This window comes from Leptonotus elevatus, chromosome 13, assembly GCF_054856555.1.
Source record: "Leptonotus elevatus isolate MCC_2025b chromosome 13, RoL_Lele_1.0, whole genome shotgun sequence".
In the NCBI taxonomy this organism is placed as follows: Eukaryota; Metazoa; Chordata; class Actinopteri; order Syngnathiformes; family Syngnathidae; genus Leptonotus; species Leptonotus elevatus.
Window position 1 is genome coordinate 21,117,401 of NC_141251.1, and position 25,100 is coordinate 21,142,500.

The 25,100-nt window shown below is 37.0% G+C and overlaps 3 protein-coding genes across 4 annotated transcripts in view; 1 reads left to right on the top strand and 2 right to left on the bottom strand.

The window, feature by feature from the left end:
* Positions 1–113: 113 nt before the first annotated feature.
* On the top strand, positions 114–20,626 carry mrps5 (mitochondrial ribosomal protein S5). 2 transcript variants are annotated; one of them, XR_015096799.1, is made up of 14 exons: positions 114–180; positions 481–609; positions 2,677–2,802; positions 2,885–2,998; positions 3,202–3,321; positions 6,035–6,069; positions 7,296–7,386; positions 7,816–7,862; positions 8,082–8,139; positions 8,814–8,876; positions 8,958–9,094; positions 11,807–12,027; positions 15,249–15,509; positions 18,464–20,626. XR_015096799.1 is itself a non-coding variant. In XM_086092294.1 (12 exons), exons 1-12 carry the CDS (start codon positions 132–134, stop codon positions 12,029–12,031), a joined length of 1,194 nt encoding a protein of 397 aa, XP_085948420.1. In that variant the 5' UTR covers positions 114–131; the 3' UTR covers positions 12,032–12,194. The 2 variants fall into 2 exon arrangements, 1 of the variants encoding a protein (XP_085948420.1); XM_086092294.1 differs by lacking the exons at positions 15,249–15,509; positions 18,464–20,626 and having other exon boundaries at positions 11,807–12,194.
* LOC147164174 (myelin and lymphocyte protein-like) lies at positions 12,519–16,227 on the bottom strand. Its single transcript, XM_086092297.1, has 4 exons — positions 16,090–16,227; positions 15,323–15,490; positions 12,699–12,821; positions 12,519–12,626 (listed from the first exon to the last, which is right to left on the bottom strand). Exons 1-4 carry the CDS (start codon positions 16,180–16,182, stop codon positions 12,552–12,554), a joined length of 459 nt encoding a protein of 152 aa, XP_085948423.1. The 5' UTR covers positions 16,183–16,227; the 3' UTR covers positions 12,519–12,551.
* LOC147164175 (myelin and lymphocyte protein-like) overlaps positions 16,981–25,100 on the bottom strand; it is an 8,170-nt gene continuing 50 nt past the window's right edge. Inside the window, exons 1-4 of the mRNA XM_086092296.1 lie at positions 24,990–25,100; positions 19,541–19,705; positions 19,261–19,434; positions 16,981–18,534 (exon numbers count right to left, since the gene is read on the bottom strand). The exon at positions 24,990–25,100 is cut by the window's right edge and continues 50 nt beyond it. Of these exons, the coding sequence (XP_085948422.1) occupies positions 18,460–18,534; positions 19,261–19,434; positions 19,541–19,705; positions 24,990–25,076 (501 nt within the window). The 5' untranslated portion in view covers positions 25,077–25,100 and the 3' untranslated portion in view covers positions 16,981–18,459. The remainder of the gene's footprint in view (positions 18,535–19,260; positions 19,435–19,540; positions 19,706–24,989) is intronic.

Here is a 25,100-nt window from a genome sequence, read left to right on the forward strand (position 1 = left end):
CAATACTAATAGTAAATAATGAAAAATAAAAATACAGTAATTCAAACAGGTACGCAGTTGTTTGCCGATTTTTGAACAGGCGAAGCTCAGCCACCTCGTTTCTGCCTTGGAGGACCCGTCAGAAATCCAACATGGCGGCGGCCATTCGCGTGTGTTATACCCTCCGTATCGCTGTTGGAGGTGAGGCTTTTCTCATTTAGCTTATTTTTTGGACTATTTAAAGGCCGTTTATTGTGTTTTTATGTTTTATGCCTGTGTTTGTGATTCCAAATGTGACATCTGTTTTGTTTTGTTTTTTCTGAGACAAATCCTGCATAGTTTGTCAGTCAGGACGGCGACTTGACCGTATGGTTATACTTATTATTAAGGCGTCTGTCTCTGTTTGTTCTTGTTATTTTAACGTAAATAATGTAGTGGAGAATCGCACACTTGCACAAACACTGACTGATTTGTCTAATCACGGCTGCGTATTCTCCTCAGGTGCAACTCCCCTTCGCGCTGTCGGGGGCGCGTTCCATGGATCACAGCTGCTCAGTCGAGCGACCCCCGCACCTCTTGTGCCCATGGCGTGTTGGCAGCCAAGCAGACACGGCAGCTTCTTCAACAAGCGTAAGGACAAATGCTAACATCAGGAATCCAGGATGAACAGTTACCTGCAGAGTCCATTTAAATTGTGTTGCTAACCAAAACGGTAGCACCAACGGAAGCAATTTATTATCTTACAGCAAGACAAGACACTTTCATGTATGATTAGTAAGCAAGTACATTGCGTAGTATTAATGATGATCTTGCATTGCACGTTCATAAAGATCTCCTGTAGCCACTATAGATGCATGAACCATCTATATTTGAGTAAATAAACAGTACACCACCCCAGCCTAATGCTGTAGTCCAAATTATTAGGGAATACTCTGGTGCTTATCATTATCATTAAGTTTGGGGAAGATTTTTTTGAACACATCTTATTAAGCGAATATGCATTGTATCTAATGGGTGTTAATTTATTTTGATGCCACTGTAGAGTCATTTAAAAATTATCTGCATGAATGTGAATGCCGTTATATGTATAGATTTTTCAAATTGTATTTCTTTTTCAATGGCCGCTGCGAGACACTTGTTTTTGTTTACAAAGTATTTTGTTTTGTTTTACTTTTTAAAATGTATTGTTCTTAATGGGCAGAGATGGGAAAAGTACTGACATTCTGTACTTGATTAAAAGTGCATTTACTTGCATTAAAAAATACTTTGGTAAAAGTGCTCATTTAAATAATTACTCAAGTAAAAGTGGAAAAAGTACACGCGACTAAAATGTCCTTTACAAGTAAATGTAAGAAGTATTTTTACCGGATGTTATTGTTTCCTCCTCGTGTCATATAATTTGAAGACCATTCAATTTAAAAGACCATCACTGAACAAACCCTTAAAACTGACTAAATCGCCTCATGAAGCCCTTGCTTGCAGCATTTGTTTTACTCCTTTAGATGGTGCCCTTGGTTTAAACATGCAATGGAAATGAATTAAGTTTTCACTGCATCAACCAAAAATGCCATTGAGAGGAGTTAAAAAAATATCAAGTGCTTCATGAAATCTGACAGCAAACAAATGGAACCAAGCTTGTTTATTACGCTAATATAGCATTTAATGCTAAACTAAAGTCAATTACCCACTGATCTGAATATATGACTGGATAGCTGATAGGCCAAGACGTTAGACCACCATAATGCTCCTCCCAAGAAACGTTTCCTGGCTATACATTTACAGTATCGAAATTGGAGAACATTTGAGACAGTATTTCAACAACATGATTTAAGATGTTTTAAATTTGTTAAACATAAACAAGAGGACTTCAGACATTTTACAACTTGACTTAAATACATGTATAAATTATATGCTTAATGATGTTTACAGGAGGGTTTTTTTTTATTAAAGAATTATAACTGTAATTCAACGAAAGATGCCTCTGCCAAATCTAATATTGGGGTTTAAGGAACTGAGTGATAAATGAAAAAGGGGGTCCTCAAAGCAGCACATACTTGTTCTTAAAAAAAAACACCTTGTTAATAGTCGACCAAGGTGAGCATTTTCCGCAGGTAAGGCCATGGTTGGGCGGACTGAGTAGACAGCCAGCTGATTTGCTGGCTCCTTCTGAGTGGAGTCCATAATGTTGACAGTTTCAATCTCATTTCAACTTCGACACTCCATCGCGTCATCTCATAGGTTGAGATAGAGCCTATCCCAAACGGGGATGTCCGGGACCGTGTGTAACGCTTCATATGATTGGCTGAGCCAGGAACATTGACAACAGCTTTGCGCTTATCTTTTTAATCATTGTCATGCATATAAAAGAAAAGTAACACGTAACGACCCTCTGTTTTGAAAATGTATTGTATAAAAGTATTCCCCGTGAATTACAAAGTAATGGAAAAAATTACTCAAGTACAGTGGGAAGTAACGAAGTACAACTACTTCGTTACTTCCAATCTCTGTTAATGGGAGCATATTTTTTTATGCTATTCAAGGGAAAGCCACTTTAAAATACCTGTAAATGCAGTTCATGATCGTTTTTTTGATATTATACTTATTATTTTTTTAAACTTACTATGCTATAAATATTCTCAATAGGGTTGAGAATAGATCAGGGAAACTAATAAATGTTGAGGGCGTGTTTGTGCCCAGTGACGGCCGAAGAGCTTTGGAAAGGCGTGCTGGCCGAGTCAGGGGCCGGCGCCAGGAAGGGCAGAGGGAAGAGAACCAAACGCAAGCTGAGGCGTGATCTGAACCGAGGCCAGGCCATTGGAGAAGGTGAGGGGAATGAACTTTGGATCTCTGAAGTGTTCATGAGTTCACTTTAAAAGACAGTTTTGTCTTTAACTTGACTGCATAGGTCACGGAGGCTTCATGTGGCCCGGTCTGAATGCACCAGTGTTAAAAGACGGCACTTTGCAGAGTATGAGCCGCAGAGAACAGGCTGAGCAGCAGGAAGTACAAGCTGAACTAGGCATGTACACACGAACACACACATACAGTGTACTTTAACCTTCTATACACATTGCAAAAGACACACACATCGGTCTTCTGCACATGTACACGCGCGCGCGCACACACACACACACACACACACACACACACACACACACACACACACACACTCTCACAATCTTTTGATGATGTTGTGAAAATGTGTTGTTTCCTCCCTTGCAGTGCGTAAGCGTGATGACTGGGAGAAGAGGAAGAGGATGAAGATAAAGCGGGAACGAGGCTGGACAGGGAACTCATGGGGGGGCATCAGTCTGGGGGCCCCTGATCCGGGACCCAATGGAGGTAACGTTGGTTGCTAATTGTTGTTTTTTATCCTTTTCCTCAAATGACTTTATTCACATGTCTGATTGGGTCATGCGGCCATGTTGCATGTGGTTATAATGCCACCCATTACTATAATTATTTTTTCAAAACACATTGTTTATACAATTTATGACTTGGTATTGAATTTTTGTAAATAAATAAAAATTATTACGTTTTTCTTTTTTTGCCTGTTTTTTTAGGGACAATGTTTTTTGTTTTACATTTTTAAACGTATACATTTTTTAATTGGTGCAGATTTTTTTGACTGTTTAATGGATGCATGCATTTTTTTAAATGTGTTTCAAAAATTATTATATTTATGTTTTTTATTAAATCTGTGTTCCCTCTTTTTAACCTGATGGATTTTTTCAGCATGTTTTTCATGGACATTAACTCTTTGACTGCCAGACGTTTTCAGAAAAGGGATGCCGCCAGTGCCAGCCGATTTAAGCATTTTGACTGATTTTCAAGGTCCACAGAAAATGTTCTGTTTGGACTATGGAAACACACGTACTACCAAATGAAAGATTGGACTTTCATCTTTCATCAGAAAAAAAGAGTTTGTTTCTACCTTATTCCGTTCTTTAGTAATCAACAATAGAAAATGGTTAGTTTGACCCAATTTCGCCTGTGTTGGACCAAAATACGGAGAAATCAAGCTTTTAGTGAAACGATATTATTTCATGCATTCTAGTGAATTTGACACTTCTTTTTGTCCATGAATGATGCCACAAACACCTAAATAGTGCTTTACTTCTATAAAACACTACCACCAAGAATGAAAAAGTGTTTTTTGATAGCAAAATACGTTTATTTACATTCAACAGTGTAACAATTTGACAACAATTTGGCAAACTATTTACAAATGTGTGCAACTGTGGTGCTATTTACAAATATGTGGATGTTTCAACGACAGTTTTTCTTTTTGTAACACTCTCCTGCGTGCAAAGAGACGCAACAGCATTTGCACAACAGATTGCCTCTTCGCGTGCGCCACTTTCTTGCCGGCCGTTTTTTTCCGGGGAATAGCAAGTATATACTGCAGTGTGTCATCAAGTCTAATATCAGGATCATGCTACGGTTACGTTACGGTTTCGTTACGTCTCGCTTCCCCGTGTCCTTCAGTTGCTATACCGGGTGGTAGGAGATGTTCTGATCCATTTTATCCACTCCATTCATGGTGGCATCGTAGTCCAGAAACAGTGTCTTCTCCATGATCAGACTGTACCCGCTCCTCCGATGAATATGCATTGGACTCGGGGTACTCTTCATTGTCCGATCGAATGTCCGCTTGTGCAGCTCCGCGTTTTCCGGCCTTAGCAGCGCTAGCCGCGCTAAGCCGGTGAGGCTTACTACGTGTTCATAACAGTCACGCCAAAGCTTCCAACTTTGGCGTAGAGCTCGGAGTCCTCCTCATCATCATCATCAATCTGCATTGGTCGATGCCAACTCTCCATCGCCCGATCGAATGTCCGATTGTGTAGAAGTACCCGGCCGGCTATTGTGCGCGTTTTCCGGCCTTAGCAGCGCTAGCCGCGCTAGCCGCGCTTACCGGTGAGGCTTACTACGTGTTCATAACAGTCACGCCAAAGCTTCCAACTTTGGCGTAGAGCTCGTTGTCATCATCATCGTTGACATCAATGCGCTTTTTAGTATTGATTGATGCTTTCCGTCTTTGAAAAAAATGCTCAAGCGTGAGCTGCTTGCAACCGGTTGCTTGGGCAGCCATTGTGGGCTTATTCAGCCATTGTCTCCTCAACACTCTAGCTCCGCCTCACGTCTTCTACTGACGCCCACGGTGGGCGGCCCATCCAACCTTGTGCAAAGAGAGTCATCGCTGCCCTCTAGGGGCCAAAACGAGTCTTTGACTAATCAGATCTGCCTGATACTTTCAGCACAGCTGCCCAAGGCTTTCCTGCACCCGTTTTTGAAAAAAAAACAAAAAAACATAGGGGACGTCTTTTAACGTCCTCGGCGCCCTTCCCTAGGTTTATGCTAAACGTTTTATAACGTTTATGGCAGTCAAAGAGTTAAAAAAAAAACAATAAAAAACGTTTTGTTTTTTTATGTCAAACACTCATCAATATTATAATTTAGAATGTATCTAATCATTGGAAATAATATTATACAAAGCAATTTACTAACAAGTTTGCAAATACATGCACAAATAAGACACTTTTCTATATTTTTCATGTTACATAATATTATACATTAGTGCAGTATATTTGTGAGATTTTGTATATTCTGACTGTATGGCTGTTGTAGCATTTATGCGACTCAGATATGCGCAGCGATGCCTGTCGCCACCTTTCGCTTGGACTACCCCCCCCCCCTTTTTTTTTTTACCGCCCTGGCGCCCTCGCTGCTAACAAGAACTTGCAGGTTGTAAAAATAAAGTGAGGAAAAGAAACCACAATAGGCACCCAGCTGGAACCGACTCCAATCGCGTGTGTGTGTGTGTGTGTGTGTGTGTGTGTGTGTGTGTGTGTGTGTGTGTGTGTGTGTGTGTGTGTGTGTGTGTGTGTGTGTGTGTGTGTGTGTGTGTGTGTGTGTGTGTGTGTGTGTGTGTGTGTGTGTGTGTCTGTGTGTCTGTGTGTCTGTGTGTCTGTGTCTGTCTGTACTACCCCTAATTTTCGGTTAGCCTGGACTGTTGCGTATATGTGTGCGCTAATTTTTTTCCTTTTTTTTGTAGAGACCTATGAAGACTTCGACTCTCGTGTCATTGAGGTGAGTGCCGTTCATTATCCAACAGTGAGGTAATGAGATTTGAAGTCAAACCTCGTTTGATGTGTGTACCTTGTTGGAAAACGATCCTTTTAAGTTTTCCCGTGTTCGTAAAGTTGTTTTCAGAATCAGAGTTGAGATCTGTGAATCAGGGTCCTTCGAAGGATTTATTATCAAAAGCTTTTGATGACAGAGAGGGGCCAAACGCCGGCATTGTTCTTCCTCGTGTGTAACGCTTTTCCCCCTGCAAACGTTAATATAGTTCAGTCATTCTAAAAAGTCCCTCCCCTTCCGCTTCCTCTGCTGTCCCTCCCTCTTCTCTCCCAGTCCTGTGAATAATGGACGGGAGACAGGAGAAAGCAGATAAGACTTTGACAGCATCATATTTTAGTTCAACCCCAGAAGGGAGACAGCAGAAAGCAAATAAGACTTTGACAGCATCATATTTTAGTTCAACCCCAGATCTGTCCTTTAGACCTTAGACCTGATGACCTGATGAGCAGAAACTCTGACAGCACTTAAACATACACATCCTCAGATAAAACACAGGAAACCTCCCAACACACTCCTTTTCCCAGATAAGAGGAAGGAAGAATCTTCACTCATCAAGCTTTACTGAGTTAACACAGTTATGACTAAATCTAAACAGTTATACTAAATTGAAACAGAAGATTGTCTTCAACCTCTACTCGCTTTTTTCAGTACACACACGCACACACACAATTAGATTATGTGTGTGTTTTCCATTCATGCATCTTCTCCAGCCATCCAGAAATAAAGAGCCATGTCGCAGGAATTAGACTCCCCCGATGGCCACTTTATGTTACCATCTCAAGTGCTTTTCTGGGGGTGTGTGTGTTTGTGTGCACATTCATTGTAGCCTAATGAAATGAAAAAGGCTTACTGGAATAAAAAGGCTGGACTCCCAAGGACGATGACACCAGCATGCGATTACTGAATACAGACAGCAAAGAAGAGGAGGAGGAGGGAGGTGGAGAAAAGGGAATAGGTGAGGAAAGAGTATAAATAAGTGTGATGCAATCAAAGAACATGGAGAGGTGATGTCCATGGCCATCTCCACAAGCCCTCTTTTCTAGCCTTAGTCAAATTGGTTGGCTATCATACCTATAGGTCTCTTCCTTGTAGTTTATCAGTGCTGACACCTTGTGGTTGTAAAGCCTTTTTACATGTTTGAATGTCCTTATTTATCATTTGTTGTTGTGCCACAGGTGAAGAGTGTTTTCAACATGACGGCAAAAGATGGCAGGAAGAGGTCCATCAGTGCTTTGGTCGCCGTGGGCAACGGTCAAGGCGCTGCAGGTACAAACTCAGTGTGGTTGTCCCCTACAGCAAACCACCACAATAAGCAATAGAAGGTGACATTTAGTGTATTGTGCAGGTGTACCTAATGTTGTGTCCTAATTGTATTTGAATGATCCAGTGTTTTAAACTACTTTTAGGACTCATTTTATGTTAATGTTTGAAGTCAATGTATACTGTATGTTGGCTCATTCATTAAAAAAAAAAGAAGTCAATTTTCCGCTTTCCATCTTGAATGTAAAGTTGACTTAGCTCAGCACCCTGGGGTACGCCGGATTCATCACTGCTCTGTAGAGGATGAATTAAAAGCGAAGGATTCTCGGTACAGAATCCGAAATGGAGCTGCCTGTCAATCACAAGTTCTTTTTCATTTTCAATTTAGTTACAAGGTTAGAATGTGTGAATGAGGAGACTCCATTTTGTGTGCAGGTTTTGCCGTAGGGAAGGCGGCAGACAGAAGAACAGCTCTGAGGAAGGTGAGAGTAATGATTAGAACTCTTTTGACATTATGAGTACCTTGAATATATATTTTTAAAGTTCTTAAACTTATTGGCAGCGGTAATCGTCCTGCGGTGTCTTTAAGAGTAGAATTTTCCCATACAGCTCTTGAATTAGATGCTTTGTTGTGCAGATATTGAAGTGCCTGTTGTTGTATTCTGTTGACTTTGGGATCATAATTACGTGTGTTTGTGCAGGCAAAGAATCGAGCCATCCACTATTTGTACTTCATAGAAAGATACAACGACCACACCAGTGAGTACACACTTCGATTGCTAGTCGCCACTTTGAGAACCAAACTGGAAGAAAAATGCCTCAAAATTGTTTGCTGCAATATGAAAGCAACAAAAAAATGCGCAATTGGCTGCCGAAATGCCATTCGAGACGTCAACAAGGCGTTTGCTGTCAGTCAGCTCAACACAATGACCTAACAAAGTGAGCAACAAGGAGGTTTGGCCTTATTTTTTAAAATTGTTTTCTACTTGAGTCTTGACGTGTGATTCATGAGGCACACAATGTTTCCAAAAGCTCGTCTTTGTCTGACATTTAAATGTCCTTTTTTTTCACAAGATGTCACACCTAGCGCTAGCAGAATGGAAAACAAAAGTTTTAGTTTTTTTTAAAGAACAAACAAAAGACAAATGTTTTAGCAGCACTTTAGTACTTGCTTTGTTAGAAGAGGGCAGAAAAAAAGGTGCAAAAAAGGCTGTCAAAACTAAAATGGAACATTAGTCTTTTTTCACATATATAGACACATAAAGAATATATACTTGCGAGCATTTTGTGTACTGTCTGCATAGTCGTGGTACCCCTGTACTTGATTTCAAAGGGGGCAAGAGGAGAAAAAAGACGCCAAGCAAGCAAAAATGGTGAAAAATAATGCAAGTCATTTTTTTCCCTTTACATTTGATGTTTGTGTTGGTCAACAGTTTATCATGACATTGAATCCAGGTTCAAAAGGACGACGCTTCGTATGAAGAAACAGACCGAAGGTACAAACTGTTGTATAACAAATGGTTTCTTGTCCTCGTAAAAATTATTTCCAAAGAGGTTTCCGTGATGTCCACTTCCAGGTTACGGCCTTCACTGTCACCGCGCCATCATCACGATGTGCAAGCTGATTGGCTTGAAGGACATGTACTGTAAAGTGGACGGCTCGGTCAACCTGCTCAACGTCACCAGGGCGCTCTTCTCTGGCCTGGCCAAACAGGTAATGGCAGGCGGATGTTCACAGTTCACATAATCTACTGTAACATTTAAAGTATTTTATTTTTTATTAGAGATGTCAGGCGATTCAAATTTTTAGTCGGAATTAATCGCATGACTTCAATAGTTAACTCGTGCTTAATTGCAATGTTCTAAATGTACAATAAAATTTCTTTTTTTTCATACTCTTGTTAAAAGAGAAGTGGAAAATGTTAAACTAATAGAAATATGACTGCATCTTTTAGTTATCGATTCAGTAATTTTATAATTCATGGAATTGAGTTAAAATTAAAAATGTTCTCTGATGTAAAAAAATGAGTGATATTGATTTATATTGAGGTAATTTTACTGCCACTAGCTAGCATAATTGCATTTGTAGTTTATTTTTAATTAGTATTATTATTTTATTTTATTTATTTATTTTGAGAGAGAGAGAGAGCTCAGTATTGTAAATTCGGTAATCTTACCGATTCGACATGTCATCATCATTGCTTTCCTTTTTTTTTTTTTTTGTATGTGCGGGTGTGTGTGTGCATGCATGCGTGTGAGTGTGTGCTCATTAATTCACCTAAAACCTATTAAAAATCCCATACCGTTCACCTAAACCGAATACTTCAGAATCCAAGGCACCCTCCCCCCCGTTGTGGGGTGCATTAAATTTGGAGGGGAGTTGTAGGGCGAAGACGGTGTCTCCACCTTAACCCTTAGTGCCCATTGAAAGTGAATCTTGAGGAATTGGTGACTGTAAGGTGTAATTTGATGTGGTCTGCTCGATTCTGCTGGCAGCAACTGGGTTCCTGACTATAAAAACACAACCATTAGTTACAAATTGCCAAATACAGAAACAGCAATATAAGTTATCGCAATGTGGTGGCTCTCGTTAACAGGCAGAATTAAGTAACCAGATTTAGATGTATACATTTTGATGTTTGTTTTTTATTCGAGGCAGATATGTTTTCCATTAAAATGTGATTTTATGAGGAGATTAGACCATTGGTCGATGTTCAGTTTGTTTATTTTTTCAGTTAACAATAATTGTTTTTTTTTAGCGATATTAAGGGCTACAAGTGTAGATTGAAATTGTTTGCGTGGTAAGTCAGTTGTTGTTAGGTCACCTAGCAAACACAAGTTTGGAGATAAAGGTATCCTACAGTCCAAGATAGCGGAAAGTTTTTCTAAGACTTTAGTCCAGAAATACATAACCGGAGCGCATTACCATAAAGCATGAAAATAAGTGTCTGCAGTGTTTTGTAAACACTGGAGACAAATGTCGGAGTCTGAGAGTCCCATTTTCTTCATTATATATTGAGTAATATATGTTCTATGTATAATTTTGGACTGGATAAGTTGTAAATTTGTGTGTTTTGTCATTTTAAATACGTTTTCACAAACTTGAATCCAAAAGTCAGATTTCGGAGCTATAGACAAGTCTGTCTCCCATTTCGATATGGGTAAATACATTTTATCAGTATACGAAAGTAACATATATTTTTGAGAGGTTTTTTGTTGTTGTCGGAGAAAGCTTTCTAATATCTTTAGCAAAAACAGGCGGTTGGCGCGTACCCCGAATTGTTGGAATTTGTTTCTTTATCATACTTTGAACTTGCAGATAATGTAAAAAAAATCATTTTTTTATTTTGTATTTTTGGAGCAAGGATGTATATGATATAAACATATTATCTAAGAAAATATGGTGGAGATGTGTAATTCCTTTCTGCTCCCACACACCTAAATAAAACAATTGGTTGTTAAGTTAAAAGTCGGGGTTACGCCATATGGGAGAAAGCCCGCAGGGCTCCAATTGGGCTTTTGTCATTTCTAGTGCCTTCCACCAAGGCGGTCAGGGTGGCGGAAATCATTGGGTTTTTAAAACAATTGTACATTTGTAGGTTGTTGGTGACAGCTCAGTGCATTTTTCTTGCAAAATTTTGCCGTGGATGTGTCTGCTGCGTTGTGACTGGAATTCCCCCAGTACAGGCTTTCCAAGTAAGGGGCAGTACTTAATTGTGCGGTAAAAAAAAGTGCAGTTAAAGGAACATTAAATGAACGCACTACTTTTGACACCCCTATTTTTTTAATTATGCGGTTATGGTGTTATAAATATTCTTTAATTGTAATATAATAATAATTAATATACTGTTGTCCAAAAATATTTTTGGCTGAAGAAAAAAATAATGTATGTATTAATGTATTTTCTAATTGGGTAAATAACCTTATAATAATAATAAAAAAAAATATTTGTAATGCACTTTATATTTCAACAATCTCAGTGCTACAAAGTAAAAAATTAAAAATCCTGCCCAAGCAAAAGTTTTTTATAAAAAGAAGTCTTAAGAGCCCGTTTAAAAACGGTCTAAAAAGTATATTATACTTAGTATTAATCATTAAAATGCATATGTATGTATGTAAATGTCAGAAATGCATTTATCATGCATGCATCCAAAGTTTTATTATTTTTAATCAATTCGTTGTTAAAAATATAGTATATAAATTATACTGTATATGTACAAATTTGTATTTTATAATTAGAAGTAATTTATATGGTTTTAACTAATTGTTAAATTAATAAATACGCATTTCCTATATCCATCCTGAAATTTCACTGTCTATTTGCTGGTAATATAACTTCTGAAAGCTTTTGAATCTAATATTGGACAACATGCACACTTCAGTAAACATCATGTGACCACCAACACCATCCTCATACATTTGTCAGGAAACCCACCAGATGCTGGCGGACAAAAAGCAGCTCCACGTGGTGGAGTTCCGGGAGGAGCGCGGCCTGCTGCCCGTGTTGGTGGCCTCCCCCAAGGAGGGGGCCCGGCCTCAACCGGAACCCGAGCACGAGATCCCCGACACACGTCTGCACTGGGACGACGTGCGCGCCAGCCAGGGATTCAAACGCTCCTTCTGGGCGGGCGTCAAGCGCACCATCTGGTAGAACCGCCATTCATGTGAACAGCTCATATTGATGTCGTTATTTTCTAATCATGTGAATTTATTGTATGATATGATAATAACCATGATGACATGTCACAAGACAACAGTCTTCCTTGTCTAGATTTGTGACGTGCATTTAAATAAAATGCAACTTCAAAATCAAATGGATCTCGTGATTCATTTGAGTCTTTAGTGCGTGTTGATGGACTTGGCAAACTGTCAGCAGCTAGTTTTTTGTTGTTGTAATTTACCAGGAAGTGCGACTGAATCAATGTTACAGACCACCAAGTTGCACATGCTTGCAAAAATTGCGTTTTTACTGTTGGTGTAACCAACATGAAATCACAGAGCAATCAAGGGGTGAAAAGCAAGCCACATAAACATGTTTTATTTTATTTATGAAGAATATAAAAGGGCAATAGAAAATAATTGAATGGCTCAAAAATGCTAATGTAGGCTGACTAGGAAATGCTAATACAATGCTAATTGAAATGTTGGTCATTAGGAGGATCGTTATGTTTTCAGAAGTGTTTCCACCGCAGCGATGACAGGACGGCGTGAATGAAGTAGAGCAGCGTGGCTGTGAAGGCAAACACCTGCAACACACACATTAACATATTGGGTATAGAACAGAAGATATAGTAAGAAGCTTATGTAAATGTTTTTACCACAGCAGCAATGTCAATCTGGTAGATTCTGAACTCTCCTGCTTTCATAAGAAAGGTGATGAAGGCTAAGTCGACCCCAGCACTGAGGTAGAACAACACAGCCAAAGCGTGATAGGCAAAATCCTAATACACACACATAGTAAGTTAAATTACTTGATGCTTGGCAAGTCTTCTCATATACTAATCAAGTGTCCTAATTTTTCCTTATTCTCTCATCACATTGTCATCACAATCTTGCCTTCTTGTCACAAAATTTTATAATCAGTTCTAATTGTCTAATCTCAATCCTTTTAATGTAAAGCACAGGGGTCAGCAACCTTTTTGTCAAAAGAGCCATTTTAGGCCAAATAAATAACCATAAATGTGTCTGGAGCCGCAAAACATTTGAAGATTGAGATGAAGGAAAATGTTAGTGTTAGTCTACTGAGGGCCCAACGGATGATTAGAGCTGCACCACAATACAAAAGTATGAGAGCAGCATCCAATACTTTGACATTCATTTTCTTTTACCTTTCGTCTTAAGTTTTGGGATTTTTTTGGTGTGGTTTTTTTTTTTCATACTTTGTTTTTCATACATTTTTCAACATTTCCCTTTCTGTTAAATTTCTGACATTTTCAACAAATTCATGGGCATATGAATCATATGGGAAATGTGTAGTGTGGGTCCTGGCTTGCAGGGTTCCATGAATTTTCTGTAATAGAAGTGTTGATTTTGTCCAGTTAATAGAATAATCTGATAACTGTGAGAATTTAGTTATTAAGTTAAATACTTCCCCTAACGAATTATTGTCTCTCTACTTCCTTTTTTTATGGATATTTTTGGACATTTTTTTCTGGCTTTTTGCCAGCAAATTTATGACACTGGTATTTTTGTGGACATTTTATAATATTTTTTGTGATTTTTTATTTTATTTTTGGACATGTTATAGTAACTTTTTGAATGTTTTGTTTGTTGCTTTGTTTCTTTAAAAAAAAAAAACTTTTTGGGCAATTCCCAAAATATATTATGGTAATTTTCTGCCTCTTTTTTTGGTGGTGGTGGGGGCATTTTAGGGTATTTTCTGAACATTTTCTTTTTCTGCCTTTTTTTTTATTCAATTATCTTTCTTTTTTTTTTGAAGAGCTCAGTATTGTTCATTCAGTAATGTCATCATCATTGCTCTCTTTCTTCTTTTTTGTATGTGGGCGAGTATGTGAATGTGCGTGTGCGTGTGAGTGTGTGTCTATTCGTTAGTTCACCAAAAACCTATTAAAAAATCCCATACCGTTCACCTAAATCGAACACCGCCGTCAGGAGACCCGAGGAAGGACCAAAGAAAAGAAAGGAAAGTGACACACGCACACGCACACGCACATACACATACTCACCCACATACAAAAAAAAAAAAAAAAAAAAGAGCAATGATGATGACATTACCGAATGAACAATACTGAGCTCTTTTAAAAGAAAAAATATATATATATATATATATTTTGTAACGGCTGAGTCCAACAACTGGAACCAGTTAGCCGTAGGTTTAAATGGAATCATTGAGAAAAAATAGTTTATTTTGGGTAAAACTTTCATTTTAATAGTGGCTATTCGTCCTATTAGAGAAATAGGAAGATTATTCCAGCGCTCCAAGTCGCTATAAATGCTATCCAGAAGTGGAGTAAAGTTGAAATGAATTAAATCAGTTAATTTAGGTGAGATTTTTATGCCTAAGTATTTTAAATTACCTATAGGAAATGTGTAGTGTGGGTCCTGGCTTGCAGGGTTCCATGAATTTTCTGTAATAGAAGTGTTGATTTTGTCCAGTTAATAGAATAATCTGATAACTGTGAGAATTTAGTTATTAAGTTAAATACTTCCCCTAACGAAATAGCAGGCTTTTCTAAATAAAGTCAAATATCATCGGCATATAGATTAATTTTATGTTCTGTTACCCCAGAGTGAATTCCTTGAATCCTTCTTTCCTGGCGTATGGCTAATGCAAGCGGTTCAATAAATATTGCAAATAATAAAGGGGACAGTGGGCATCCCTGTCTTGTGCCTCTCTGTAGAGTAAAACTCTGATATATAATCCCATTAGTAGTAACTGTAGCTTCAGGAGAATCATATAATACTGACACCCAGTGAATAAATGACTTCCCAAAGCCAAATTTATTTAAAACAGCAAATTAATTATCTGACATTTTTGGCAATTTCATGGACATATTATGGTAAATTTCTTGTTTTCCTCTTCCTTTTTGGACATTTTTAGGTAATTAAAAAAAATCATCTATTTTTCACAACTTAAAAATGTGAACTGACATTTTTGGGAATATTTATTTATTCATTTTTATCTAAATCAATTCATTTGAAGAATGCGTTATCTAAAAATACAAATCCATATGTTAAAAATGTATTAATTTCTATTAATTATTTTTTAGAGATCCACAGCGAGACACAGGAAACAGGTACTAAAGAGCACATGTGGCTCCAGAGTCGCAGGTTGCAGACCCCTGGTCAATCATAAAGTACAGTCTAACTGCATTTAAGTGTAATATGCTTTCTTTTGGAATTTTCAGATGGGCAATGTTCGTAAATGGGTGTCTTCAACTGCGCCGCTGTGGGAGTGAATACAGCCGGAGAGACGCCCTACAACGGTGACCCACGTTGAGCCGTTCTTGTGACATCCGGCGATGAAGATGACCACCCAGAGGAGGGTCATGACGAAGCAGAAGACGGACACAAACATCACCCAGCCCAGAGGGTTGGGTGGCTCCACGTGGGTGGACGCCACCAGGATCCCCACCAGCCCACCCGTCACCTGCACACAAGATCACAAGGTGAAAACAGATTTCATACGTTATTATGAATACCAGTGCTTTGATCTTTTTTACACTTTCTAATTGAGATGAATATTTTTATAATGAGTTCATTACACAATCTGTCAGAGAAATGCAGATTTCTTGCTTAAGAACCTAGAAAATCTAAACAAAACAAAAAAATCTATTATTGATTTCAGTGTTTATTATATAAAACATGTTTGAGTTTGTGCTACAATCTTCACATTTTCAAACTGGAATTTGAAAGGTTAAAAAATGAAAATGAATGTTTTTTTATGCTAATGGTCTTAAAGCAAACTGCTTTGTTTTTGGAAGATCAAATCATATTTCTTGACAACTCATAACTTTAAACAAACTTTCAAATTATCAGAAATCCAAGCGTTGACATACTTGCACCTGTTCATAAAATGGTGCCTGAGCAAGACCCAAGACAGCAAAAAGACCAGCTGTGTTTATGTAGAAACATCTTCCTTACACAATCTGGGTCTTCACTCACAAAATGGCTCCAATAGAAATCATCCAAATGAAAGCAAGTATAATCGTCGCTTCTTTGATGTGGTCATTGGTGAAGGTCACTCACCAGTTCGGGCAGGTAGAACATATCCGGCACGGTCACACATATTGCCAGTCTGCTGGGCAGACTTCCCATGGATTGAGTAGTGGTCGCCGCCATCCCAGAATAGTCGCACCTTTTTTTCCTTGTCCTGGTCGGTGGGGACTGAAGGAATAGCGATCAGGTAGAAATGCTAGTGAGGCTAGTTTAACCGGTTCTGGTATTGTTGGTGTTTCTGTTTTTCCTGCATGTCATTCCAAATCTGCAAACAATTATTTGGCCTACTCATGTTGTAGTATAAGGCACTATAAGACACAGTGCAAGTGTAACTAACCCGTATCTGTCATCTAGTGGTGAAGGGTGACATATTTTAACCATACAGTGGAACGCCACTACTCGCAGGGAATACGGGCCGGGCCGGGCCGTGAATAGCAAAAATCTGTGTATGGTTGATGCCCATTGAAATGCATTGGGGGGATTTTTTTTTCATTTATCAAAATTATACAAAATAATCACTGATTAAAAAAAATAATAATTGAACAAAAATATACTGAAAAAAATAACTGCGTATTTGGGGATTCACTCTAATATAGGAAACGTGTTTATTTATTTATTTATTTTATTTTCCCCAAAATATTTTGGGAGGTGGAGGAAGGAATTAATCAAGGGGATACTCAAAGTTTGGTCTCCAGTTGCCCATCCCTGCATTTGCTACTGACATGATCAAAATGAAGACTTTTGGACATGTTACCACTAAAAACAGGCCTGAAGCATTAAGACCACACTTACAGTATGCGTCTTTAAATGTATGCAGTAGAATAATACCGCTTTACATTCATTTAAAGAGATTTAAATAAACAAAAACTGCATTTTTACATCTATCATAGTGGTCATAAATAATCTGCAGACACATTTGAAGTCTATGTATTCTTTTATTTCACATTGCAGATTTGTAAATATATGCGTTTAGCGAAATCATTAATCAAGTATATACAAAAAGTGAGCATTTTCAGACAATTAATCGCATTGGAACATTCATCCATGCACGACATATAATGTGATCATTTCAAAAATAAAAAGCAGGATTGAAAGGCTTGAGGATGATGTACAGATTGCTTGTAAACACAAAAGAATAAAATGGTGAGCATTTTGTATACACAAAAGTTCACCATGACATTTGGTTTCATATGTTTAACTCACTTTTTATTTGAAAAATTGGACACTTGGTCTTTATAGGAAAGCACAATTGTCCTTAGTGTATTTTGTGTGTTCTCATGAAAATGTATTAGTCAATCATATAAAAAAAACGGGGGGAAAACAGTGGTAACTAATATGTGAAATTGTTGAACGTGTTGCAGTGAAAATGTGAATTATTAGATTTTATGTGTGTGTGTGTTTTTTTTTTGAAAATCATTTAAAACAAATCGTAGTCATATTTCAATTATATTTTAATTAGATAATATTTTATTGTTTTACATTTCATAAACAGGCATGCTGTGCTAAAAATGCTAAATTTAGCCCACATTTCAAAGCAATGATGGCATTAAGGTATTTGTATTTATTTTTTTGCTAAATACAAAGCATTGCCTGTTTGTTACATTTAAAATGTGTGTAGTTTTTAATTATTATATTTTTTGAAACATAAAAAAATATACATATTCTTAAAAAAGGATTTAGTACATGGTGGATGTGAAGTGCTATAAATGCTAAATTTGAGCAAAATTAAAAAAGTTTCAGGGATTTTCATATATTGTTTTTGTATTTTATGTTTGTGTTAAAAAATGGCAAACTCATATTTTAGGTTTGAACTGGAGGTTGTTTTTTGCACTTCATAGACATGACAGATGTGCAATGCTAAAAATGTTAAAGCGTATCAAAAATGTGGATTTTTCAAATTTATTTGAAAAAAAAGTGTAAATCATAAAAAATATTTTACTTTTATTGTTTTTGTAATGTTTCTCTACTGCATAAAAACAATCATATTTAAATTGTCCCCAAAAAATTTAAGTGACAATTACTTGATTTCATTTTCACAACATACTTTAGTAATAAAAAGCAATTTGGTTTTTTTTGTTTTTTTCCTGCCAATCATAAACTTTTCATGGCAAAATGTTATAGAGAAAAAAAAACATTTCAGTGGTCAAAACTTTTTGTATGACCAATATTTCATAATTTGGAATTATTTGCAGATTTGATTAGCATAGTAAAACTCAAACATTTGACATTTAGTTTGTTTGCCGCTCATTCAGTCATGTGACTTTTGTAACTTGTCTGTAACAGCTTATATAAAAAAATGTATACAGTATAATAATAATATAAAAAATTATAATAATAATAAGTATGACTAAGTGGTTCTGTGTTCAGGATGAGGTGACTGACATATTTTTGGGATCCCCTTTAGGCTCTCTTCCATCGGATGGCGGAGAAGATCGCGTGCAGGAAGTAGAGGAGTGTGGCCACGTATGACATCACCTGGATGACATCACACACATGGGTCAGTTTCAGGTGAGTACTTGGGCAACACGATTTAATTAAAAAAAGAAAAGAAAAAAAAGGAAAGAATAACTTACTTGAAATTATGCACCTATTCATGCTAAGTAAGACAAAAAAATTTTTGGTTGACTTTAAAATTATTTAAACGTGTAAAACTATATTTACACATACAAACGATGATATATATAGTGATTAATCCTAAAATCTATTTATACACAGTTTCTTCATTTAAAAAAAAGTCATACATTTGCAATACAGCCACAAAATGCTAATTAAATAAGGGGGAAAATACATTTAAAATCTGATTTTAAGAGCTATTAAAAAAAAACTGGAAAAATATATATTACCTTTTTACATGCACCACCATATTGGCAGTTTGTCATTCACAAATTCACAGATTTTGGTGATGCAATCAATCTCTCCCCTATTTCTGGCTCAAAAACTCACATCTTTTTTTGTGCTCAGACCAAAGCCATGTCTAATATAAAAATAGTGCTTTGGCATTATCTTGTGGTATCTTAGGGCCAAGAAAAGATTTTGAAGTGAGTTAATGAGCTTCATTTAGTCAGGCCTTAACCTTGTCTAATAAAAAAAGGTGTTTTACTGCCGTCTTGTGGCATGTGGTCGATTACTTGTTATTGGCGGCAGGCTACTGCGGACGCAATTTTAAAAATGGTTCATTTGTGCATTTGGGTGACATCTCACCACGGCGGCAATGTCCAGCCTGTAGATTTTGAGACGTTCTCCGGTGAGGGACGCAATGACCGGTGTACCCCCCGAGTTGATGGTGATTCCCCAGCCTTTGAGCACGGTGATATAGGCTAGCACCACAGACGCGCTCAAGTAGAACACCACCGCCAAGAAATGGTAGAACGTGTCCTGCGGGGTGACGAGAAGTGATGACCACAAATGAAAATCTAACAGGAATTCCGAGGTTCCACTACAGAATGTTAGCCAATCAGCAGTGGCGGTGAGCGTGTCTTACCAAGGCGGGCCAGACGCTGCTCTGATTGGCTCCGCACAGGAAAAGGAAGAACCAGAGCGTGGTGAAGACGAAGCAGAAGACGGACACGAACATGACCCAGCCTAAAGGGTGGTCCGGGTACACACGAGTTGATGCCACCAGGATCCACACCAGGCCGCCAAACACCTGCCAGACAGGAACACAAAAAAATATATCAGGGCTAGTTTAGGTACGTTAGGGTTAGGATTTTTACCTAAATTTATGTTTTTGTTTTTGTTTTTTAACAATGAATGTGTATAGTAGTGTTAGAGAGTTTGGGGTTAGAGTGCACAATAAGAAGATGGAATTTGATGTGTTCTTTAAAGTGTGAATTAAGACTAAAACAATCATAATTGCTTTAAAAAAAATCAAAGAAAACATCTTATGAGACACCCAAAATATCATCACTGTTTTGCGGAAACCCTGTATGCCCAAATATGGTCAATTGTATATTTTTTCACAAATCGATACATTAGTCTGTCCCCCATGTTATCTGTTATTTTGATGAGTTATTAACTCTCTTAAACTGTCTGAGAAGTGTTGTATAACTGCCTCATTTCTCTGTCTGCGGGAGCTGTACAGGTTAAAACTTGGGATGTTATGTTTTAATAGTTAGGTTTGTTAAAAATTGAATGCTTCAGTACACTGATTAGTTTTATGTCTGACTTGACATGGCTCTAAGACGGTGGTGGGCAAGCTCGGTCCTTGAGAACCGCAGTCCTGCAGGTTTTGGATGTTTCCCTTCTGCAACACAGCTGATAATGATCAGCTCATCAGCAAGCTCTGCATACAGTAAGACTGATAACGACCTGTTGATTGGAATCAGCTTGTGTTGGAAGAGGGAAACCTCCAAAACCTGCAGGACTCCGGCCCTCGAGGGCTGAGTTTGCCCACCCCTGCTCTGAGACCTTTAAAAAAGAATTTTGGAAGATGTAACCCAACTTGAACGAGTTTCCTTGGGTTAGGAGTTTAGGGTTAAAGGTCACAGTTAAAGCGATCGTGTTAAAAGCTCAAGAAGTCAATGTTAGTTAGCCTGAAATGCTGATTAAACAGCTCTTAGCATGTGAACTTGTCAGCATCTCCCTTTAAGAAAACCATAATGGCACTCAACTAGCCTTCAAAAAACAAACTTTCCACCCCCAATCCCCGTCTCCTTTGTCAAACATTCCCATTGAAAGTATGTTAGCATGAACACAATACACAATGGTAAATATTTAACCCTGAAGTCCGTTAATTAAAGCGTGAAAACGTCGGATTTTATCTCAAGATGTGAATAGAAAAGCACCATTCATTGTGGGCATTACTAGTGCCACCTGGCTTAGTCATGTGCCCACACACAATGACCAATCACTCTATAGGCCCTTTTAACAGAGCAGAAAAAAAAGCAGCATGTGGTTCAAGATCTGCATTCTATATGTCAAGTGAGCAATTGTACGTTAATGATCACAGAAAACCCGCTCTACTGCATTCCACATTGTGTGTGCATTATATGCAATTTCTCCTCTTATCTGGAATCTATTGTAAAGAGTTAATGAGTAAGTGTCGTAGTAGTGTAATGCTTCATAAAGAGAATAAATGCAGGAAAGCTGAGCAAACAGTACAGTTTCTGTTATGCTGTGTTCTGCTTACGGGTCAGTGACTCGCAATCAATGCCACACCCCGAATATTACAAGCAGACCCATGTACTTCGCAAATATGAAACGCTTTATTTGATCTCGGATTTTCACTGAAGGAAGTTTCTTGGCTTTGAATTTGCTCGATACATTCACTGGCCACTTCATTAGGCAAGCCCTACCTCAGAATAAATGTAAGAGCTGAATCAAATATGTGAATAGCTTAGCTTAGCTTAGTTTAGCACTTAAAAGGGAAGGCAAGCCCAATTTTTTTTTATATTATTATTCCGATTCTTAATATTAATCAACATGCCATGTTTAGACTAGTGGAAGTGCATAGAACATATTGTAAAGAAAATGTAGGGCTTGACTTCACCTTTAAGTTAGCTTACTCAGGTAGGCAGGTAGTTAGGTCGCTTAGCACTAATATTTAAATGTACTAAAACATGCTTTTAAAATAATTAAACACACTTTTTACAATATTCCTTACACCTGTTTTCCCTGTCTCGCTGTCAAAAAATGTCAAGAAAATTCTTGTATAACATCTCTGACGAAGTGAAAAGTTAGCTTTGAGCTGTTTGTCACTCCCACAAATTTACTGTACTCACACAATACCATAAAATTAATCATTGTATTTTTTTTAAATACCCAACTGTTCCATTTTCATTTAATTTCATTTTCATTTTCATTGTATTAGTTTGTTTAACAGGACAATGGAATCAGACATAAACACTAAGTAGAGCTAACAGCTGAGGTTGAGCATACAGAGTTTAGCAAATGCTAATTTACAACCCCCGTCCCTGGTTGAGCGTTTACACATAATATACAATCTAAATCACATAAAACAAAGCCACCCCTTAAAAAAAATCTAATCAATTGTAATAAGTGAAAGCAATCACATATGCTGATCACTCGATCAATCACCCCCCCCCCCCCCCATACACACACACACACACACACACACAAAAGAATAACAGCGAGCAGTCAAGACGTTTTCAGTGTTACAATACTACAAAATAATTCTGCGTGTCCTTGTGCTATATATATATATATATATATATATATATAAAATTTAAATACAAATAGACTGAGAATTTTAACTGGTAAAATTTCATGATGGGCTTTATACAATATTTTAAGGCGGTTAAACTCCATCTATTCATTACATTTTAAAGTTTTAGTTGTATAAATAATGGGTTAGTGTGGTCTCTGTATCCACAACCGCAAACAACACGAATAGCACGTTTCTGAAAGATGGATTCAGTGTCGGTTTTGGCTGCACACCCCCACACTTCAATGCAATAGGTCAGGTCTGGAACAATCAATTAATTATACAACAATAACAAAGCATTCTTGTTCAAAGATTCTTTGACCTTGTGTGGCACGGCTACGATTTGTGACACCTTAGATTTGACATATTCTACATGCGCTTTCCATGTTAAATGTTCATCAATACTGAAACCTAGAAACTTAATTTCATTAGTCCTTTCCAGTTCTATAACTTGCACAGTCAGTGTTGCTTCGACAACACTTTAGACTAGTGGGACTGCATCGAACATGTTATTGTCAAGACATTTTGGGGGGTTGACTTTCCCTTTAAAACTTCAAACTTTAAGACACACAGAGCAGCAACGCATACAAACAGAACATACAACAATACTCATATTAAGTTGTGGCACAACGTGGTACTACACTGAAGCTGACTAAATTTTCACTGTACAAAATACCCATCAAAAAATTATAGCTTAAAAATATTTTATATAAATCACGATCAATCATGATTTTGTAGGAATTAAGTTCTTCCTGTGACATTTTTGTTGGGTGGTGCGCCATGAGATTTGTCAAAATGTCAAATATGTGGCTTGTCTCACGTAGTGTTACGTCTTTATTGAGTCTTGCGTCGAAATACCTGCCACCAAAAGCAAACATCTCCCGTCTGCCCTCTCCGGTCACTTGTTGTGGGCAAACATGGACCGCGTTTGTTCTAAAACTGGACCAGCAGGTTTTGGAAGGACCGACCCGACCAGCCCACACCGTAAAAGGAGCCGAGAAGATGCCCGGTTTCGATTTACGCCCTCCCCTCCCCTCCATTTCCTTTTTTTCTTTTCTTTTTTTCCACGCCAAAGAAAAAATGGCCCCCAATTGTTAGTTTTAAAATGTATAGTCAAGGTGGAGCATCATAATCAGATTTCAATGTAAATGTTATTGTATTAGGGGTAATAACCTTTCAAATCGTTCATAATGTGTGCAATGAAGAACCATTATATCCAAATTTTGTTGGATCATGTGATTGGAAATCAAGGTCGTTCATATGATTTTCAACTGTTCCATATTGACTGAAAAAGATAGAATTTTTGAATATTCTTAATTTAATTTTTGTTATTTTTTCTCCAAAAGAAGAAAACTGTTTTGTTGCATTTTTGACGCAGTGCTCAACATAATGTAGCTACAACCCAAAAATTATATTTTCTGCGTTGCACATTTCATTTACTCTGCGACATAACGACATTTTCGCTGACCCGACGAGTTTGTTTTAATTGGGTTTGTTCAGTCAAATGTTTTGTTTGTCACCGTTACAGTATGACGATGAGCTGGAAAGTCAACAGCAGCCTGCTCTAGTTTACACAGAAAACCCAAAATGCACCAATGTTTTATTACTACGCTAACAGCACATTTTTAACAATTGAAAGTTTTTTGTGTGTGTTTCGTTGTTGCTATGGCAACTGACTGGCCTCAACTGTCGGTGTACTAGTTGCCATGGTGCCAGGATATTGCGTAAGCTTAAAAAAAAAATTATTAAAATAAATCAAGGTAAAGAAAAGTATTTATTTTAACAGTTTCAAAACGATATAATTCAAAAATACAGAAAACATAATAGAAAATAAAAGAGAATTGCAAAAACAATAAAGAAAATATAAAAATTGAATATAAATTAAATATATATATAATAATTAAATATAAATTGACAAAGTTTTAAATTAATATTTATAAACTAAAGAAATAGAATAATAAAAAAGACAAAATATCTTGGGAAAATAATGTATATTTTTTCTTAAATAAAAAAAATAGCTGCAAATAAAATATTGTATTTAAGATACAAATGACATAGAAGAAAACATGATTCCAAGTATAGAAACTCAAAAAATAATGTTAACGATTTAAGGTCATTTTTTAAAAGTTTAATATATATAATCGAATAACCAAATAGAAAAGGTATATTTAAAACATGAAAATAATATAAATTAAAATATGATTTAGAAATAAAAATAAAAATAATAATTGCTTATATTTCTTCTTTTTTTTATTTATTGCAAATTATATATTTTGTTTATCTATAACAGAAAATAGCAGATAATTATTTTTAAAATATATTTTAAAAAATCGGAAAGTAACACAAATACAATTTTTGAAATACAATGGACTTAAAATAGTAAGTAAAAGAAAATTACTAAATAATAATACACATAAAATGTATTTAAGTAGAAAAAAACAATTAGATGCATATATTTTTAAAATCATCAGCAGTAGAAAGTTGCAGATAATAAAAAGCAAGTTGAAAATAAGTTAATCTTTAGAAAATAGTGCAAATAAAAATTAAATTCAAGAGAATTTTAGAAAATTAAGAAAAAAATAAGTAAATGAGCCCAGTTTTGCAAACCAAACATTGAATTTAGATGTTCATCCTTGATCAGCCTAAAAACCAAATCCTACAACAACACTGCCACTCGCCCCTCATTTGAGAGCAAAATCAAGAAGAAGGGCACATCAAACAACTTGACACAACAAACCACATGCGGACGAACATTCACTCAACTCACAAACTCAGGGATGAAAAACAAGTCTGGGATGCTGGTGAAGATGCCACCGCCGGTGGGCAGAACATCTCCTGACGTAGTGGAAGCCATAGTCCCAAACGCACCCTGACAGCG

Excerpts from the sequence above, each read along its gene's own strand:
- mrps5 (XM_086092294.1), top strand. The coding sequence starts at position 132 with ATGGCGGCGGCCATTCGCGTGTGTTATACCCTCCGTATCGCTGTTGGA. Across the intron at positions 3,322-6,034 it reads TGATCCGGGACCCAATGGAG|AGACCTATGAAGACTTCGAC; the intron begins GTAACGTTGGTT and ends TTTTTTTTGTAG. Across the intron at positions 8,877-8,957 it reads TATGAAGAAACAGACCGAAG|GTTACGGCCTTCACTGTCAC; the intron begins GTACAAACTGTT and ends GTCCACTTCCAG.
- LOC147164174 (XM_086092297.1), bottom strand. The coding sequence starts at position 16,182 with ATGGCGGCGACCACTACTCAATCCATGGGAAGTCTGCCCAGCAGACTG. Across the intron at positions 15,491-16,089 it reads TGTTCTACCTGCCCGAACTG|GTGACGGGTGGGCTGGTGGG; the intron begins GTGAGTGACCTT and ends TCTTGTGTGCAG. Across the intron at positions 12,627-12,698 it reads AGATTGACATTGCTGCTGTG|GTGTTTGCCTTCACAGCCAC; the intron begins GTAAAAACATTT and ends TGTGTGTTGCAG.